We start from the raw sequence: 18,260 nt of genomic DNA, 5'->3' as shown, positions 1-18,260 counted from the left end.
TCATGGATGCTTTTGCTTTTTTTTTTTCCTCATCAATTAGTCCTTTTATTTTACTGCCTTTCAGACGTTACATTTGAAGTACCTGACTAGTGTTCCTCCTTTACAGCCGACACAGTGTGTTCTCTGAAGAAGCAGTACAAAAGCTAACACAACTTGCAGTCTGTTTCCTAGTAGATACGTCAAAGCATATGATAAATTGTTGCCCCAAAGTGGAGGAAGAAAGTCTTTAAAGTACAGTAAATAACACCGCGGCTTCTGTATTGCACTCAAAAATGCAGTTGTTACACTCGTGTCGGCCTTCGGGCATCATTAAAATCGATCGGGCCTCAAAGAGTTTGAATTATCGTACGACAGAATGGAAGAAATGATGCGGTAAAAGGAGCAAACGTGAATTCTCGTACTGTTTTCTTGTCCCCTAGGGTATTTCAGTAGAAAACCACTGAAAGTCCGCTTACCCTGAAGTAGCTTAGAGGTTAGTGCCAGGCATAATGGGACTCCCGTTTCCACTCGCGTTTCTCCCGCGCTGGCTGTGAAGTGCAGGGCAGAGCGCTTAGCTCTCCCTCCTCTAGCATCCTTCGGTTTTGGAATATAAAACCACCTTGCATAGTGCTTGGCTCCCTGTGCCCTTGGAGGGTTTTATGATCTCTGAATTGAGATGGCGTGCGTGCTTATGCTTGTTACTGAAATATGACAGCAATCCTGCTAAGAATTTCAATTAATTTTAATCCTTTTCTAGTAGAGGCTCCAGATTAGCTGCAGGAGGAGATAAATTCTTGAGGGGACGATTTGAGTAATGGCTACCACTATCCTGTTCCGGAGCATATTCAGTGGAAATGCTTTAGAAGTGTGAGGTCAGGACTGCCGCTATAGCGTGCACCTCAAGACTCAGGACAGGCTGCCGGCAGCTAACCGAAGGTATTAAACAACTTCAGTGACTCCCGTCTTCACTTGTGATGCTCTGGTGAGTCCATGTGAGTAAAACAATGGAGGTAATGAAATGGGCTCTCTTAACAGGGCCAGCTGGGCAGGGTGCAGCACCTTCCCCTCCCGAAGGCACCCAGAGACTGGGGCTGTGTCGGATCCCACCTCGGCACGTGCCCCTGTTGGAGTTATGTGTGGTTTGATACCGAGCCTGCGTGTTGGCAACATGTCTGTTGGTCCATCATTTTGGTTTTGTATGAGGAAAACTGTTTGCTAGAACATTAATTACAATCGCATTTTTAATAAAACACGTTGCGCAGAGGATCCCATTTTGATGTGTGCCTTCTTCCTTTGTACAGGAGCGAGGAGTTTGTGTTTGTGTCTCTGCTTAACTTGAGTATTGCAGTATTTTCCGCAGTATTTTCCACAGTATTTCACTTATTTACACTTAATAAAACTGATTGTTGTGCCCTTCTTGGAGGTGAAGCTGACACTTCTTCCCGTATTCCTTAGGCCTGCGAGCAGTCCCTGGGCTCCTGCGAGTATCACAGGCAGTACTACAGCGATCAGTGCTGCCCTGTGGTGCTGGAACCCTCTGGTCCCCAAAAGAAAATCCAGTTTTCTATTGCCGGGAACAGTTTAAAACAAAGCCTTTCCTATGGCTGGGCATTACAGCAAGATGGTGATCGATCGTTATCGGGGTGGCTGGAGGCTGGGCTCCAGCTGGCGTTTTCCCGAGGAAAACCGGGGGTGTTGGCACCCACTTCCCCTTGACTTTCTACGTGGTGTTGGCGCCTGTTAGGCACTTCGCAGCTCTGCTGAGCTGAACTCTTGGGCTTCGTGTTTGATGGCTCCAGACGTGTATAAGAGTAAATCTGCGTGTGCGCGATGGCTGTGTGGCCGTTACCTGAAGTAACGGTTGTGTGCAAGCTGGAGCTGTTTGCTCCTTTCGGAGTATTCGGACGAGGACCAAGATGTCCGATACAGAATTTCACGTGGGCTGGTTGCGTTTTACGCTTCTGCCAGTTCAGAATAATTTCTGCGCTGTGATGCAAAAAACATTATTCCATGCTAGCTCTGCGAAGACAAATGTTTCGCATCAGCTTTTGTCCCATAAACACATTTCTCTGTTATTCTTACCTCCTCCATCCTGATTACAGCAACCCAACGGTGCTCTCCCCTCGGGCTGGTCCTGTCAGACCCAACCTGCCGCAGCACGAGTAGCCAAATAAATGCATCTCGCTGTGTCTTTAGGGAGGCGATAACATACAAATCTGTTCTGGTTGGTTGTTTTCATGGAAGGTATGGCCCAGGATGTTTCAGAGATGAGGTAAGGGGAAATTAAAAACAGAGCTTACTGCAGATGTAACGTTAAAATAGGAGCGGGAGTTAATGAAGCTAACGGTGCTGTGTTCGAGAGCAGGGTGTAACCGGTTCCCACCTACGAAGGGATTTGGTTTTGCAGAGGGTACGTGTTACTTGGAGAGTTCAGGTGGACCTTAATACCGTGTTCTCTGCCTATATGAATTTTAGCTGTAACTAATAAAGTCACTGTTTAAATGTTTTATCTGCCAAACCTCGTATCGTTTTGTCCGTGGGGATGTGTATTTTTCCAGCAGGCAAAATCATTCCTTTTCACCGTCTGGGAACGCCGGCCGCTTGAAACAGCGGGGAAGGTAAGCTGGAGTTTGCGGAGTAGGTCGCTTGCTGTGGCGTAAGGTACCGGTATAACAGGAACTTTTGTTCTGGACTGGGCTGTAATGATTTAACGTAACCTTTTCTCTTTCGTACCCTAATTAATTTTCCTTTAAACGTTAGTAGTTTGGTCATTTTAAAGCACTACATATTGCAATTTCGGAAGCTGGTTTTAAGTGCCTTAATGTTTCACACATGCACTTATTAGTGCCTAAGTTTCATTCCAACGTTAATATCCTTCACACAATTTAAACAGCAATCACCAAAACCCCTGCATGATTGTGCAATGTGCAGTCTAATCAACTAAGTAATCAAGGCAGCCTGAATCACTGCGTTCCCTTTTCGCCTCCGCTGGTCTCTCGGAAGAACTGACCCCCTGAAATCCTGAGTTTTCCCTGTTCCTCGCTGGGCAGCTCTGCTGCATCCGCAGATATGGAGGCCACTGAGATTATTTCACCCAGGTTTTTTTTCCACTTTTATGGCTGTCAGGAGCATTTGTCTTAATATCACACCTTTATTCCCACCCAGCTCAGTCAGCCCCCCCGGGGAGAAGGCAGGCACCGCCGACCTGTGCTACTTTATGATTTCTCCCTGGTTTTGGCACTGGGCTTGTGAAGGGACGGGCTGGGAAAGGGAGGGGGAGAGAGAAGGTCCCTGAGCTGGATTCGGGTGAACTGGGAGAGAGCATCCGACTGGTCAGGACTGGTGGGGGAGCTGTTTGCTGCGCTCGGGGGGACTCCAACATGCTTGTCCCTTGGGCTTTAGTTTCCTCTCCCATTTCTCAGTATGCTTTTCTTACCTGCCGTAAGCCTAGAACACCATGAAAAGTTGGATTTAAAAGTTTTACCGGTTTTGATAAACGCCAGTAGAATTAGTAGCATCATTAGGGAAATGCGGAAATTTTCCAGCTGAACGGTACAACCGAGGGGCTCAGCAGTTCTTCAAGTTGGGCTTTGGGGTCAACTTTTCCCAACGTGACGGTCTTCCAGCACTCTGCGGAGAGTGTTCTCGGTGCTGATACGTAGCGAGCGTTCTCTGAGCCGCTTGATTATTTTGTACGGTTTGATTTTTGCAGTTGGGGTTTGTTTCCGAGAACCTGCTGTAGAAAGATGAATAATTAAACTGCAGACAGGAAGCACGATATTTTAACGCTCAGCTGCTTCAGAGCTGTCTTTGGCTTGCTCTTTAATGATGTCTAAGTCAGCAGTGGCCTGACCGAACGATGGATCTTGGCATTCGCTACCAGTCTGTGTGTTCAGAGATGCGTTCGGAGGTGCTGAATGTGAAGTTCGAGCCAGCTCTGCTCGTTAAAGTGACCAAATCTGGCGACTTACGTACAGTAGGAACAAAATTTGACTGTGTGCGGATCCCTGGGATTCAATAAAACCTGCTGCGCTGTATTAGCTTCAGATGTTTATGTCTGTCTCGAGGAAGTCTGCTTGCTTTCCTTGCTACTGCTGGAACCCACTTAAGATGTGTTTATGTTTTCTCATCATGGGTTAGTCATGAAAAAAAACCTGCCAGGCAAGGCTTTGTAGCGAAACCCTGGCTGGTGGGTTGAATTAGCTGGTTAATAAAAGCTGCTCAGAATTTCATTCTGAAATGGATATTTTGGGGTTTTTTGAGATGCATCAGAAGGGTCGGTAGAGGGTCCCTCCCGCCAGTCCTCATATGCACCTAGGGGCTTGGGATTTTCTGAGAAGACCCTCATCTTTTAGGAAGCAATCTCCAGCTTGGGTGAAGTCAAAGCCTTTTTGCCTGCTGTAGCAGTAAGTAGAGTTTAATAAAGTGCCGGGGGTGCAGCGCTGCCCTCCAGCATTTCCCCAGTGCATTACGTTCACGTACGGGCTCTGCGAACGTCCAGCCCGACCGCAGAAGCAGCAAACGGAAGCTTTTTAAAACCAGGTTAAACGGGCCATGCAGCAGAGCCTGATGAACGAAAGCAGATGTATCCTTCATTTTTATGTATATATGCGATAGATGTGAGATTTACTATTCCTTGGATAAAAGAAACGCGCTATTCCATAGACTGAGACAACGGAGTAAACCGTTTGCTCTGGTTCTGTTTCTGCTGGCTACCGGGGTAGGTGCTGGCCCGCGTGGGTGCTGAGCAGCAGCTCTGAGCTGGGGCAAAACGCGCCCGTGACCGCCGCGCTGGGGGCAGACTGCAGCGCTGAGGCACCTCTAGAGGGAAGAGCCGATCTCTGCGCATCTCCGAGCTGAAAAAGGAGATCTTCATACGGACTGCTGAACCTGACCACCTGCCTTGGAGGAAATCGTAAGGTAAGCCGTGGTTATTTTCCTTTCGTTACCGTTAAATTAAGTCCAGCATAAGGAAAGATTTACCAAGTTATCCAAAGTAAGGAATAATGTATTTTTCATGTTGCTGCCTTCACGAAGAATACCCGTGGTGTTCGTCTTACAACGGGCGCGCGGATGTCCTTGACAGACTCACTCTGACAACTAGAGGCACGTCTGCATGCTGTCTTTTAATTATGGTATAAATAATTTCCCCAACTGTAAACTAATCACAGGTAATACATTTCTGTACAAGCTCATAAATACGTAAGTATCACGCGTGTTAGCAGACAGAGACGTGACCGGCTTTCTCCCACCAGCAAGGCTCTGGCTTATTTCCACACCCTACGCAGCTCCGTGTGACACTCCCACCAGCATTTTGTACGTCAGGGTTGCATCCTAAAAATAGCCCGAATCAACATCTTCTTGATTTCTGTACAGCTGGCCTTTCCTTGGAAATGCATTATTGTAAGACTTAAATTCTTACGATGAAGATAACGTGTAAGACTGTTGTTAACGATCTACCAATAGCTATTACCAGCTCGCTTTCCTCCGTGGTGTGCGTAGTTAATACGAGCGCTGAGCCCAGACTGGGTGGGAGGAAGGTTAAACCCAGACATGCAATGCAGCTGCAGGCTCTGATCAAGGGAAAGCAACTTCTGGGCATCGAGGACCGATGGCAGCTTTCTCCGAAGCCGTGCCTATGTGTCCTCCTGAAGGGGAGGTTCTCCGATGGGTAGGAGTTTTGCTGAGGGGGAAAGAATTGCGAAAGAATTAACAGACACAGTGTCAGAGGTGAATTCAGGCTCTTTGCCCCATGAATTTCATAGCTTTTTAACCTTGATTTAGAGGAATTTACTTCCTCTTTGATATCCAAGAAAAGGATGTTCTTTTAAGGTAACCTGCTGCTGGGGAAAAAAAAACCCAAATGCTTCCAAGTATTGACTATTCTTTGAAAAAACCAAGCAATCCAGTGTTCTTGTCCGATGCTTAAAATACAAAGTTACGGACTGACTGAAACTTGGAAAGCCCAACAGAAGGATCGCCGTGAGTTTTTGCTTTCTTGCAGTAACTTTACCGAGGCTTTTATTCTGAAGCCCTTTTGCCTGATGACTGCTTTCTCCCTTCACATGACACCCGCAGCAATATGAAAAGTCTTGGCTGCTCTTTGCAGTTGACTCTACGCCAGGCAAGAGCACCGAGGTCTATAGAAACCAGCCTGGTCCGTTGACGAGTTTTCCTTTCGTTTGAAGAACCTCCCAAACGTGACGCAAGGAGCAGCTCTGTGTGGTTTTACCCTCAAAAGCCAAGGCCAAAGGATCTCTCCAGATGCAAATCTTCTCAAGGTCTGGATTAGATGGTAAGAGGAATCAGATGCTGTTGGATGTCTCTGAGTTTTCGCCGAGTGCCAGTCAGCATAGTGCAGAGAGCCTGAGCTCGTGGAAGTGCCAAAACCTGGTCCCCTGAGCGCGTCAATGGGGCAGATGTTTGAACGGAGGTGTTGCTAACAGTGACAATATGAATGAATAATGAAAAATCAAGACTCGGAGGGATCAACTCAAAGCTCTTCTTGTCCTTTCTTTAAAGGCCCTTCGGAAGTCTGCTCCTTCTCGGTTACCTACTTGCCTGTCCTCTGCTGAACCAGCCACGCCAGCCTCAGTCTCCAGTTTTGTTTCTAGCCCGGCCTATCTGCAATGATGGGACCCCATTTCGATAGCCGTTAGTTGTTCTGGTCTTCTCTTACGAGGCCTACAGAAAGCCAACCAGGCAGCGGTGATTTGATTTGAGCGTACACTAAGGTGACTTGATTTCCTTTGCTCTAGTTACTGTGTAGTTTGGTCATTTCTTGATGAGCCCGAGCCAAGGTAACAAGTTGACAACGATCCCTGGGCTCCTTGGCATCTCCTCTTGTCCTCTATCTTCTTTCATTTCTCACGTTTCTAACGATGCTGAAAAATCTCCAAGGATTGCATTTTGCAATGTGCTTTTACACATTGGCCCACTAAGCGCTACTATAATTCTAATAAATAATAATAAGTTAAAGATACTGTTATGATTATTTGGACTCATTAATGGAGAAGGACCTACATGGTATGTGTGTGCAAACGTGGAATTTTGGCAAATTCCTGCAATAGTTTGTCATCTTCTCTTACCCTTGTAAATAAAATGTGCTAAAATACTTCTAAAGTCAGTTCATCTGGTTCCAACAGGTCCAGGTTCCCTTTCTCAGCCGGTTTTCTATGTGTTTCTGCTGCAGTCTGCCTGCATTATCTGAGGTGTGATGCCTGGGGTGTTGTTTGAGCTTTCTTTTTCCATTGGAAAGGCTTCTTGACTTGCTTCTTCTGAGTACAGGAAAGACGTGGGCTGTGGAGCAGGTTCCACATTAGCCAGATCTCAGCAACTTTCAGACTGTGAACTACCATGAGATCTTTGTAAAAACAGGGGTCAAATGTCTGTAGGTGTGGGGCAGCAGAAGGCTTGACAATGCCAAAGGTCTTGAATCCTTCATGCAAAATGGGTTTGAGGTTGATTCTCTGTAAGCACATGCCCAAAAAGACGTCGTCGATGGGGAAGAGTTCCACCTCTCTGCAAGCCCTGGAGAGCTTCCTCATGGTGCGGCTGGAGAGCAAAAACCCTCCTCCTCCTGCGTAGGCTGGATAGATGCTGAGCCCATACATGGTCTCTGGGATGTAGTATTTGCTCTTTCGGACACGGATTGGGCGGGCATTGTAGATGATGTCCCCAACGAAGAGATCCTCAGTGGGGTCATGTCTCTGAAGGAAGTCGACAATGTTCTCGACGTTGACAAAAACATCGGCGTCACCTTTAAAAATAAATTTCACATTGTGGCAGAATTCAGCAGCCCAGTTCAGGAAGTGGATCTCCTTCAGGGTCAGATTGAAGAAAGTGTCCATGAAGTCCCAGAGTAAAATGTCCCGGTATGTCTGACTCTCCTGGTGGATCAGGGTCTCCCACGTCGCCAGCACTGTCCTATTCTTTGGTGTCCCCAGGAGGAACACTCGCTGGATCTGCTCCCCGTTCACCAAACCCTCCCTGCCCCAAGTTTTCCGCACAATCTCGCGTCTATCGAAGTCTTCAACTACCGATTTGATAGCAATGAGCAGAAAGGGACCTCCAGGAGTTTTCCTGCATTTCTTGGGCTGGTTAATGAGGAGATTGAAGTTCCTGTTATCCTTGTTTAGGAGGTAACGCTTGAAGGCAGAGTCGGTCAACGGGGATGGAGTTGTAGTTGGGACCCTGTCGTTGGCCACTTCCGTTCGTCTAACGACGGGAGTTACGTGGGGTCTGGGTACCGTTGCCTCTGCTGGCATCGGTCTCCGAGGTGCTTTGGGGTCAGAGAATATTTTTGGCGTTACTGAAGGCTTCTTCGGTGTCAGCTCCTTGTTTTCTACTGGGACTAAATGTTCCAGCTGGGAGTAGAGCAAAGAGCAGAGCGCTACCAGCAGGAAGAGGGTACAGATCGCATCCCCTTTGAGACGAACTCTCATTGTCTCCGCGATCTTTCTGGGACTGTTAGAAGCTGTGTTTGAGCTGCCCGGCACCACTGTCCATCTGTAAATAAACGCACGGCGTGTCAGCAACGAGGAATCGGCAGCTCTGAAGCACGCGGGCAAGGCTAACTGAGACACCATTAAAAAAACTAGCCGCAAAGCGCGTTTTACTCATGCCAGCGCTGGGACGCGTTAAGGAACTTGCACGCGGGTTGCAGACCGAACGCTGACCCTAGCGCTCTGGCTCTGTGACTCGGTTAGTTAAGTCACCGAGTCGTCATCCGTCACCCCGAAAACCAGTCCCTAAGCCCAGTGTGAGATCAGCCCTTCCTCCCGCGCCCCCCTCTGCCGAACGCGTTTTGCCGTTTCGGAGATTTCTCTGCTTTGGGACAAACAAGGTGGAAAATAATGAATGATACTGTTCTGCCATAAATCATTAGGTTTGGGGTTCCCCCCCCCCCCATTCTAACTCGGTAACTGTTTCTTGCTGCTTTTACCCTTTTTGAGCCAAAACGGGGAGGCGCGGAGCTGGCTGGTGAAGGGCAGGCTTCAGCGGCAGCGTGTTGCTGGCGTTTCCCTGCGCGCAGAGCCAGCTCTCATCAACCAGCGATGATTTGCGCCTTCAAAACGAATACGAGGCGCGCGCCTGAATGCGCGTGGGGCTATTTCGCTGCCAGTAACCTTTATAAAATATTAAACCATTATAAGTAACTTCCATTAATAAGGTTAGAAGGGGCACGGGTGTGGGGCGTCTGCCAAATCGCACTAACTGGTAAGCGAGAGGTGGGCAAATAAAATCCCAATACGCGGAAGCAAGGCAGAGCCTGGCCTCAGGAATGTTTTATTCACGCGCGAGAGATGGAGCTGCCTTTTGAAATACAAGATTTGATTCCTGACTTACGCTTTTCCTGGCGATCTGTCTCATTCGATCAGGTCTTCAACTGCAAACAAACAAACAAACAAAAAAATAAAATTAAAGTAGTCAGAAGGACGAAAGCAGCACGTACCCGTAGGGCAGGAGCTGGTCAAGCGTCCGCAGCTGCAAAGGCAGGTCCTCTCATCACCACGCCGCTCCCCACAGCGACTAACAGCCAAGTTGACCAGGAGGGACCTGACAGTCGCTCCTGGGGAAGGCAGGTGCCATCGTCATCCCTGCAGTCGTTAGCAGGGAGCGTGCTCCTACGAGTTTAGCTCTACCCAAAAGTTTTCCCACAGGCGCACGTAAGTATTCCCGTATAACCCACTGCTAATCTTTTACGCTCGTGCGCCACTTACAGCTCTGCCTTGCCTGTGCTGCGTCAGCAGAAGCCGCCTCTGAAGGTACTGCAGTCGTCTGTCTTGAATTAGCCGTGATCGTCTCACCCAAAAACCTCCGTGACGGAGAGCTGCCCAGTCGAGCGTCAGTCCGCCTTCGCTTAAGGAATGCTCCTTGCCGAGGACCGAAAAGGCTGGAGGAGCCGGGGCGTGCGGCTTCCCGCGCGAGTTATTGCTCCAGCTCGCTGTTTTCGGCATCGGTCAGCCTGCGGAGCAGCCGGGTGGATGCTCAGCCCCCCGCCGAGCCACTCCGCTGACCCAAGCATCTAACGGGCAGCTGGGTGCCTGGTAAGAATACGGTTATTCACCGTGATTATGACTTAAAACGGGACCCTCTTTAGCCCAGCGACATCCGTTTTCAGCAAATCCTTTTTCACCGTCATGGATTGTATCACCCGCTAATTGTTCATGAGCCATCGATTTTGTATCAGCCGCAAGGTTATCTTTTCTAAGCTCCAAATTAGGCTGACGAGTCTGTAGTCAGGGAAGTATTAAAACAGTGGCGCAACGTTACCTCCAGACCCTGTGGGATCCAGGCAATGTTTCAACACCAATGAAACAGAAAAATTAATAAACCAGTTGATTTTTTTTTTTTATTATTGGCCAGCCCCATTAAAGTTCTTAGATGCACGTTACTTAGACCTCATAATTTTAAAATATTTTGCTTTTTCATTACTGGTTAACTGCATCTCCAAGTTACTCATGAAACGGGGAGTGTTTCATCATCTGGTGGTATCCAACTGTCTTTTTCCCAATTGCAGCTCCAAAATGTTTACTGACCTCGCCTGCTTTGTCTCCAGTATTACTGAAACGTTATTTTAGTACACGGCTTATCCGTGCCTTGGTCAGGCTCTTTGCATTCCCAGTGGATTCAAAATCACTTCCTCCTTGTCCTGATGACCGTGTTTTTTTCTGCAGGCCGCCTTTCTCACCGTTTTCCGGCCTCTAACAGAGATTGCTGGGGTTTTCTCCATTCATTGGCTTTTTTTACCCTACCTTTCGCTTCTCTCCGAGGCTGGGCAGATGTTTTAACCGGCGTAGCTTTGCTTTTGATCGTGGGACTCTGGAATTTTCTCTGAATCTCTCACAAATTGCTGTTAAAATGCTTATAATAATAATGCTGGTTTCTGTTTATGCTTTTTCTGCCACGTGATTTGGCTCATGCCTATTTTTCAGTCTCGCGAAAGTCTCTTCTAGCGTATCTAGGATGTTAGTTTGCGTTTTACGTCCGTCATGTGCCAATCGCCCTTGGCAAGTCCCTATTTGGGGTGCTCTGCCGCAACCCTCTGCCTTTCAGTTTTGTCTTCTGCCCATCACCAGGAAGAATTTTTTTTGCTCGGTGCTCTTGAGATACCTAAAATAGACGTCTCAAAACCCCCGATTTTAGCTCTTATGAGCTATTTTTTGCTCTCCAGAGCAAGCAGGAGATGCGGAATCCATGGTGGGACGGATCCTGAAGAGCATTGGGATGGTTGGGCATCTCCACTCAAGCTCTTCATAAAGTCTCATCTCTTTCCCCACTGTAATAGCGATTTCCCCCCCCCCCCCCCCGCCACCCTTTTCTATGCAAAAGTTTGATCTTATTTCGGCTGCCAGGCTCCAGCTGGTAATTAAGGAGCTGGATAAAAGTCCTGGCTCTTTTCAGTGTTTAATTTTATCAGCGCGGGTTTGGATTAAAATACGTGTGCCGTGAAACTTGTAATTTCCATGACTTACAGATTTATCCTGCCAGCATCTCGGAATCTGGCAATAAGCGCCCTTGGAAAAGCCAAAAAAAAACCCCTGAATTGTTACAAGCCTGGGCTGATAGCCCAAATTTTCTTCTGTGTTTTCATTTATTGAAAGAAAAAGAATCCGAAATAGCGATTTCCATGCTGAAATAAAACAGTTCAGTGCTGAATTTAGACATCTCATTTTCACAAGAAATTGCCAGCCCTTGAAGTGATTCCTTCATCGAATTATATGGATTTTCCAGCCTTTGCTAGATATTTCCTCCTTTTTGAAGGGAATACCCTGGATTATTGCGCAGGTGTGAGCTCTATCCATGGATGTCAGTGTGGGAAAAGCTGTCCTGCTCTTGAATTCAGAGAGAACGATGATTCTGGCCAACGCTTTGATATGTCCTAAAGCCAAAAAGATTATTCATCCACCTTGACACCAGGGGAGGGTAAAAATAATTACAGGGCTATCAAAGCGAGCAGAAAAATACTGGCTGCCAAACAAAAGAGATGTGAGCACAGCGGAGCGTTTCTCGGTATCAGCGTCTTGACGCGTGACCGCATCCAAGGCAGACACGCCTCTGCTCCGTACGCCGCCGCGGGGGATCTCCATCCAACTTGGGCAACGGAGCCGGGGTTATAAAACTGCTGCGTCGCTCGGTGCCATGGGCTTAGCCGCCAGGGCTGCCTCCCGTGTCCTCCAAGCTTGGAAAAAACGGGCAGTTGTCCCTCTTTTTTGTGTGGGCCGCCCGGGGATGGCTGCAGCAGGGATCTTGAGTCCAGCTTGAGCAGGTCTGAGTGGGACGGTGCGGTTTGTCCCAGCGGTGGGACAAGGAGGTCCTGGGAGCGTCGTGTGCTGGGCGGCAGGAAGAGGCCGAGAGGTCCCGCATCCACGAGGCATCAGCACGGGGAGTCCGCACGTAGGGAACGTGCTGGAAGGACCGAGGGGGTCACGGCCTGCACGGCCCGAGAGGCAACGACACGCTCAAAAGCTGGAAGTGATTGGGGCTGGGCACGGCGCCCTGGTGAGCATCCAGGCAGGGAATCTGACCTGCGCTGTTGCACGCTTGGGCAGAGGGCCCAGTCCTCCGCCTGGTTTGTATTTATTTGAGAGGAGGATTCTGAAATATGGCCAAGGAGTGCTGCAATAAAAGTAGTTAAATGCTGATTTTTTAAAAAAAAATTTTTTTTTTTTTAAGTCCTTCATTCCCAGTCGAATGACGTGAAGCCTTGAGCTCATCCTGGAAACGCTTCTTTTACAGCAGCCGTCACGTCTCCATCACTTGGCACTTCTGCTCACATGGGCCCAGGTGGGGAAAAGCCTCTGGATCCTGTCCCCGAATTCAGTCAAGAAGCCTCGGTGATTCTGGCATGTTGCTTTGTGCCTTGAATGGTTATTCAACCCGCCCGGCCTCGGGAAAAGCAGCTGCGATTGCAAGGCAAGCCGAAAACGTGGTACACCAAGCAAAAGGGTACGAAACACAGCAACGAGCTCTGCGCGCTGGTCCCAGCCCGGCTCACGGGACCACCCATCCCCCCCAAGCACGGCTGTAGCTCGTCCCCGGATCGACTTGCCGCGGCACACGGGAAGAGTCTCCAGCTCCCTCCCCGCTCCCCTCCTCGCTCCTGATGCTGGAGCTGCCCCTGGTAGGTTTGGGTTGGGCAACGTGTACGTTGTGTGGGCCACGCGGTATGGGGGGCCGTGGTTGCCGACGGAGATGTCTTCTCTGTTTCTCTGTAAGATGAGCTAAAGGAAGTGTTGGGGATCCAGCACCATTGGGCTCAACGAGTTTTTTGCAATCCTCAGGGGAACTTGGAAAATTCTGGGTGGCGAGGGTGCTTTGAAGCAACGCTTGGGGTTTTGGTGTTTGTTTTCATTTCATGTTGGTTGAACGCCTTTCACGAGAATAAAGTCGGGTTGCAAGACCCAGTGCTGGGAAGCGGAGACCCGGGCTCTGCCTTGCAGCGGGGAGGTCTACGCACGTGTCCTCCTCCCTCCTTGTTTCCAGCAGTTTTTCCACCCTGGTTCACTCAACAAAAGCAAATCAAGCTCCCACACCGCTCCCCACCTTGCGCTGCCGTTTCTCTGCCGCCGCCTCCTGACGCTGTTCAAGAACCCATCAGCAAAACCAACACACCCCGAGCCCATCCTGTGGCTGGGGCCGCGTAAAACAGGCGCGCACAGACCAGCTTTATCCCACCAGACCACGATGCCGACAGCAAGACGTCTGCGCCGCCTGACGCTCTGGTGACTACATCATCCTACCGACTCCCGCTTGGTCCCATCCTCCGAGCCCCCGAGGGCTGGGAGAGCGTTGGACTTCTCCGTCCACACGCGTTGAGTTGCAACCGAACACGCAGCCAGGAGCAGCACACTGTTTTGCGTGCGGATCGCTTGTTTTGCTGCCTTCGGGCCGCGTTGGGCTGCCGTCCTTCTCCTGCCCTTGTGCAGGAACCTGGAGTGAAGCGCTAAGGCAAAGGTTTCATGCTCTCAGCTGAGTTATCTCGGTTTGGGTCTTGTGCAGGCAAAACCTCGCCTTCGTTTTGCATCCCATGGGTGTCTGGGCAACTCGGGGTGCCCGCAGGGAAAGGAGTCAGCTTCCAGTGCTGGGTTAGTTCTGCCCATGTACAAAAACGTGCGCGGAACAACTCGGGTTTAACCGTTTGAGCTGGTTTCGGTGTATCTAAAGGGGAAAAATAGCTTCGTGTGTCTGACCAGGGGAAGGAGCCCTCTTTCATTTCTATGTTTGGGTGTCACGTAACAAGTTTAATTCCTGCGTGGTTTCTCTTTTTGGTTTTGTTTGGTTTGCTTTGTTTTCTCCCAGGCAAAGTCACTAACCTCATCAAAGCTGATGCTTCAAGCGGCTTTGGTGCCGGACAACTCCTCCCTCTGCGTTACAGGGCGTTTGTCAAGAGGGCTCATTTGGAGCTGCAGGATTACGAAGCGATGCTGAACAATTTGATCTTCTTGCCTAGAAGACAGGGCGGGCTGAAATACAAGAGACGCGCTTTGGCGCGTTGGTTAGAGCGAAGCCCTAGAAAAATGAAGTAACCAAAACAATCGCTAAGCCGCCTTACCAGAAAAAAGAGCCCATCATGTTTACCCACTTACTTTTCAAGTCTATAGACAAACTGAGACTGCGCTGTAGGATTTAATTAGCTGAATGTCTTAATTAGAGCTTTCCCAGGAGTCGAGATCGTGAGCCAGAGCCAAACGAACGCAGTGCAGAGGGGCAGAAGCTCACGGTGCTCAGCTGCACGCCACGGTGCTGCTCGGATGTTGCTGGTCGGTGCTGCCATCACAGCAGCGCTCTGGCCCCGTGCACGGCGTCACCGGCACGGCGTCACCGGCACGGCATCACCGCCGCTGTTGCTTGCGTTGCAGCACCTGGAAGCAAAAGATCTGTCGGCTGAAACACTTGCACAAGCAGGTAACAAAAATGCAGGCCCCGCTCCCGAGACCGTTTCCAACTTTCCCGTCGGAGCCGCTTTTCAGGCCAGCGTTAAGGGATGGATGAGATCCACGCCGTTACAGGACGGGGTGCCGTACTTATCTCTCTGCTTGCCCCAGTCCCGAAATCTGGGGTTTCATCAGCCTCCCAGCTGGCTGGTCCCATTTTATGACCGTCTCTCCTGTCGGCGCTGCTAGCCTTGCCGTCACAACGTGAGTCACGCGTTAGACATCTGCTTGCAAACGGCTGCTGCGGTTGCCTCCTTTTAGCTTTCACCCCAGTTGGGGAAGCTTTTATGAAGTATCAAACGCAAATGCCGAGAAACGGCTGTGCGAAGGCTGGCGATGGATGCTGAGACGTCTGCTCTAGCGTACAGGGGTCCCGGAAAGGAACTTGCACCATGGCAGAAGGCAACGCGGTCGTGCGCGGGAGCCCCGATGACCCCGGGCAGCGCTGGCTGCCGGCACGGCCATCCCCGTCACCTCCGGGAAACGCTGGCTGCCTGCGCCGCTCCTCCCGTCACCCTGCCGACCCGGAGGTAAGTCACTTGCGTGCACGTGGCAGCGTTCGGGGACCGCGCCTCCGCTGCATTTAAACAGCGCGGGACGTTTTCCCGGCCCGTTCGGGGCAGGACGCGCCGTCGGGGCTGTGCCAGGCACGCCGTGGCGGGCCCCAGCAAACAGGGAGAGCTCCAGCTCCTCCTAAGCGCAGCACCATGTCTCTACCGAGAGCCTTCAGCTGCCTGCAAGGTAGGAGAAGGCACCGCGCAATTATCTTTGCCTTGAGAGGTGCTTTCCTAAATCCAGGCGCAGGTTTGGGTGCAGGTGGGCTGATTTTCAGAATTACGGCTGGCTCAGCAGCTCGACTCGCGCCCCGAGCGCTTCGGGGAGACAGGCCCCTCCCGGAGCGGCGAGCGGAGGGCGAGGAACCCGCCCTCCCTCTTGCAAACATTCATTTCCCCTGGCCCCAGGGGGAGAATAAAACCTTGCAGGCTCGTGACGGGGTAAGAAACAGCCTCACCGAAACAACCGCCCTCCTTTCCCAGCCCTCCCCGGGCCGCCTCTTCGGCTCCCTGACCCTCTCCTGATCGGATCAATAACGTGCCGACGTGCCCCAAACCCAGCGGCTGCAGCGCGTTGGCACGGACCTCGTCTTGTACCCAGGCACGGACGGGAGAGGGAGGACGTGCTGACTTGCCCCACTAATTTCAAGATGGTACCCAAGGCTGGTTGTTAAAAAATGGGATCAGTAACTGCCCGTTGCACTGGAACGGAACTTTTTTTTTCCCTTCCTCTCTTTGCGACTCTAGAGAGCTTGAAAATTCCCACGTTTTGCTGAAAGCACGCAATGGTGTAACGCAGGGGGAAGAGTCACGTCCTCTTGCTGACGAGGAACGGCTCGTAAATGTAACGTGCCACCACCGAGACGTGGTCACGGTTGGGAAGAAACCCTGCCGTGCAGCGCTGGAGCCGTTCTCTAAAGAAGCCCCAAACTTTCTTCTGTAAAAACAACCTAAAACACGCAAAGAAAGTAAAGCGTAAAGCAGCCGGAGACCGCATGTTCAGAGCCTGTAGCCGACCCCGATCACGTTAACGATTGCGCTTCGGGTTGCTGCGTGTAACAACGCCGCGAGGGCAACGAGGCGAAAAGCAAAGCCGCGGGCTGGAGGAGAAGGAAAGCAGGAGGACGGTCTGTAGTTCACGCTGCTCGCTGCGAAACTCTCCCCGACCCGCTCTGATCAAACGTACGTGATAGATACTTACATCCCATTTGATAGCGCTGATCCTGCGTCCCCTCGGTAATGTCTCGGCAGCGGGCTGCCAAGCAGGCACATCTGGATGTAGTTAGCGTTAGACATTCCTCAGCCTTTAAGCGAAACCGAGGAAATCCTCGCTGAGCAGAGCAGCGCTCGTTCCCCCCGCGCTCTGGGCCGTTTTCGTGCCGACAGCCCGCAGAGGTTCCCCGCGCTCATGTGCCTGCAAAACTGGGGGGGGAGGGGGGTGCGTGTGCCAACGGGGTCCGGGACGAGACGCCGGGCTCCCTCCTTGCACACCCTCGCTTACTGTAGCGTGGTAGAAGGAGCGACCGCGGCCAGGGGAAGGAGCCGGGTCCGCTTCCAAGCGCCTGACACGTGATCGGCAGGCTGGGGCGCGCAGATGGCCTCCAGCGCCGCGGAGCCCAGCGTCGCTCTGCGCGTCGTCGCCCGCGCCCCGCGGGGAGGGCAGGGCTGCGGGTGTCGAGGGGCTGAGCGTGATGCCGGGCTGGGGGCTTCTGCTAATTCTGCTGGTTTACGGGTTAAAAGTAACAACCACAAAAAAGACTGCTTTTTTTTTTCTTTAACTTTTTAAAACTTTTTTCAATAGTTAACGTATTAATTTTTGTGGGGTTTTTTTCCCCTCCACAATTTGACTATTTTTTTTTTTAATCCCCTTGTGATTATTTACTTTACCTCTGCAAAGGCTCAAAATTAGAAATCAAGATTGAGTTCAGCTCAGAAGGAAAATCCGCTTGGGAGTTGGTTTCTTTTTTTTTTTTTTTTTTCCCCTCATAGGGAAACGATGGGAGGAGGCAGGAGCTGAGCAGCGCGGAGGCTGAAGACAGATGTGAGGGTCCCTCCCAAAACACTGAACAACAGAAAAAAAAAAACCCCACCCCACCCATTTTTCTTCCCCCCATTTAATTTGAATTACTTCAAAACATTTTTATTTAGAGCCAAATCTTAATTGCCATCACTACCGATCTGCCAGCTGACCGCAGCCACAGCGTTTCCTATCTCTGCGGCTCCGTTTCTTTCTCTCCGCGATGGAAACACTGACCTTTATTCCTCTTGCGGAGGCCGAGGGGCTGCAGAGTGCCCAGACCACAGCCCCTTTAGTACGCAAAGTTTTTCATTCACAGTGAACTTGTCATAACACCAGGTTTTGATCTTTTTCTGTTGGTTTCACAAACACCCAACTGGTTTTTTTTAAACGTAACGTAACAATGCTTTTTTTATAAGTATGTGTATGCGTATACGTGTGTGTATATATAGGAGTATCTGTACGTATAACAGTGCTTTTATAAGTATCACGCAGATGAAAAGCAGCTTAGTGTCCACCTCTGCTCAGAGGGGCTGGCTGCGGAGCGAGGGGGACCGCTCCGCGAAACCATCAGGGACCCACAGCAGGTATTTCCACCGCGGTCCCCCACGCAGGGTTTGGGACCTACTACCCTTTTTGTTTGCTCCCGTGGGGCGACAGCAAAGAGAGGCGTTCGTTGCTGTGCGCTGCCTTCGTGGCTGCCGTGGCTTGGGGAGTCACGCGGGCAGCCGGGGAGGTGGAGGGGTTTTCTCCATGGGTGCTTCTACTTGG

At 50.5% G+C, this 18,260-nt stretch overlaps 2 protein-coding genes across 4 annotated transcripts in view; one reads left to right on the top strand and one right to left on the bottom strand.

The window, feature by feature from the left end:
• PHAF1 (phagosome assembly factor 1) overlaps positions 1 to 458 on the top strand; it is a 35,287-nt gene extending 34,829 nt beyond the window's left edge. The window contains exon 18 of the transcript XR_008579187.1: positions 420 to 458. The gene's annotated coding sequence lies outside the window, so the exon portion shown is untranslated. The remainder of the gene's footprint in view (positions 1 to 419) is intronic.
• B3GNT9 (UDP-GlcNAc:betaGal beta-1,3-N-acetylglucosaminyltransferase 9) lies at positions 1 to 17,013 on the bottom strand. Of its 3 annotated transcripts, XM_054841155.1 has the most exons (4): positions 16,674 to 17,013; positions 9,328 to 9,367; positions 8,924 to 9,107; positions 1 to 8,487 (listed from the first exon to the last, which is right to left on the bottom strand). In XM_054841155.1, exon 4 carries the CDS (start codon positions 8,421 to 8,423, stop codon positions 7,182 to 7,184), a length of 1,242 nt encoding a protein of 413 aa, XP_054697130.1. In that variant the 5' UTR covers positions 8,424 to 8,487; positions 8,924 to 9,107; positions 9,328 to 9,367; positions 16,674 to 17,013; the 3' UTR covers positions 1 to 7,181. The 3 variants fall into 3 exon arrangements, with proteins under 3 accessions (XP_054697130.1, XP_054697129.1, XP_054697131.1); XM_054841154.1 differs by lacking the exon at positions 8,924 to 9,107; XM_054841156.1 differs by lacking the exons at positions 8,924 to 9,107; positions 9,328 to 9,367.
• Positions 17,014 to 18,260: the final 1,247 nt, after the last annotated feature.

Source organism: Grus americana, chromosome 13, assembly GCF_028858705.1.
Source record: "Grus americana isolate bGruAme1 chromosome 13, bGruAme1.mat, whole genome shotgun sequence".
In the NCBI taxonomy this organism is placed as follows: Eukaryota; Metazoa; Chordata; class Aves; order Gruiformes; family Gruidae; genus Grus; species Grus americana.
The sequence above is the reverse complement of the archived record's forward strand: the minus strand, read 5'-3'. Positions and strand labels throughout refer to the sequence as shown.

Bases quoted from the DNA above. Each gene is read 5' to 3' on its own strand.
- B3GNT9 (XM_054841156.1), bottom strand. From the start codon at position 16,768: ATGTCTAACGCTAACTACATCCAGATGTGCCTGCTTGGCAGCCCGCTG. The intron at 8,488-16,673 runs GTAAGTATCTAT...GTTTATTTACAG, and splicing joins TCAGCGCTATCAAATGGGAT to ATGGACAGTGGTGCCGGGCA.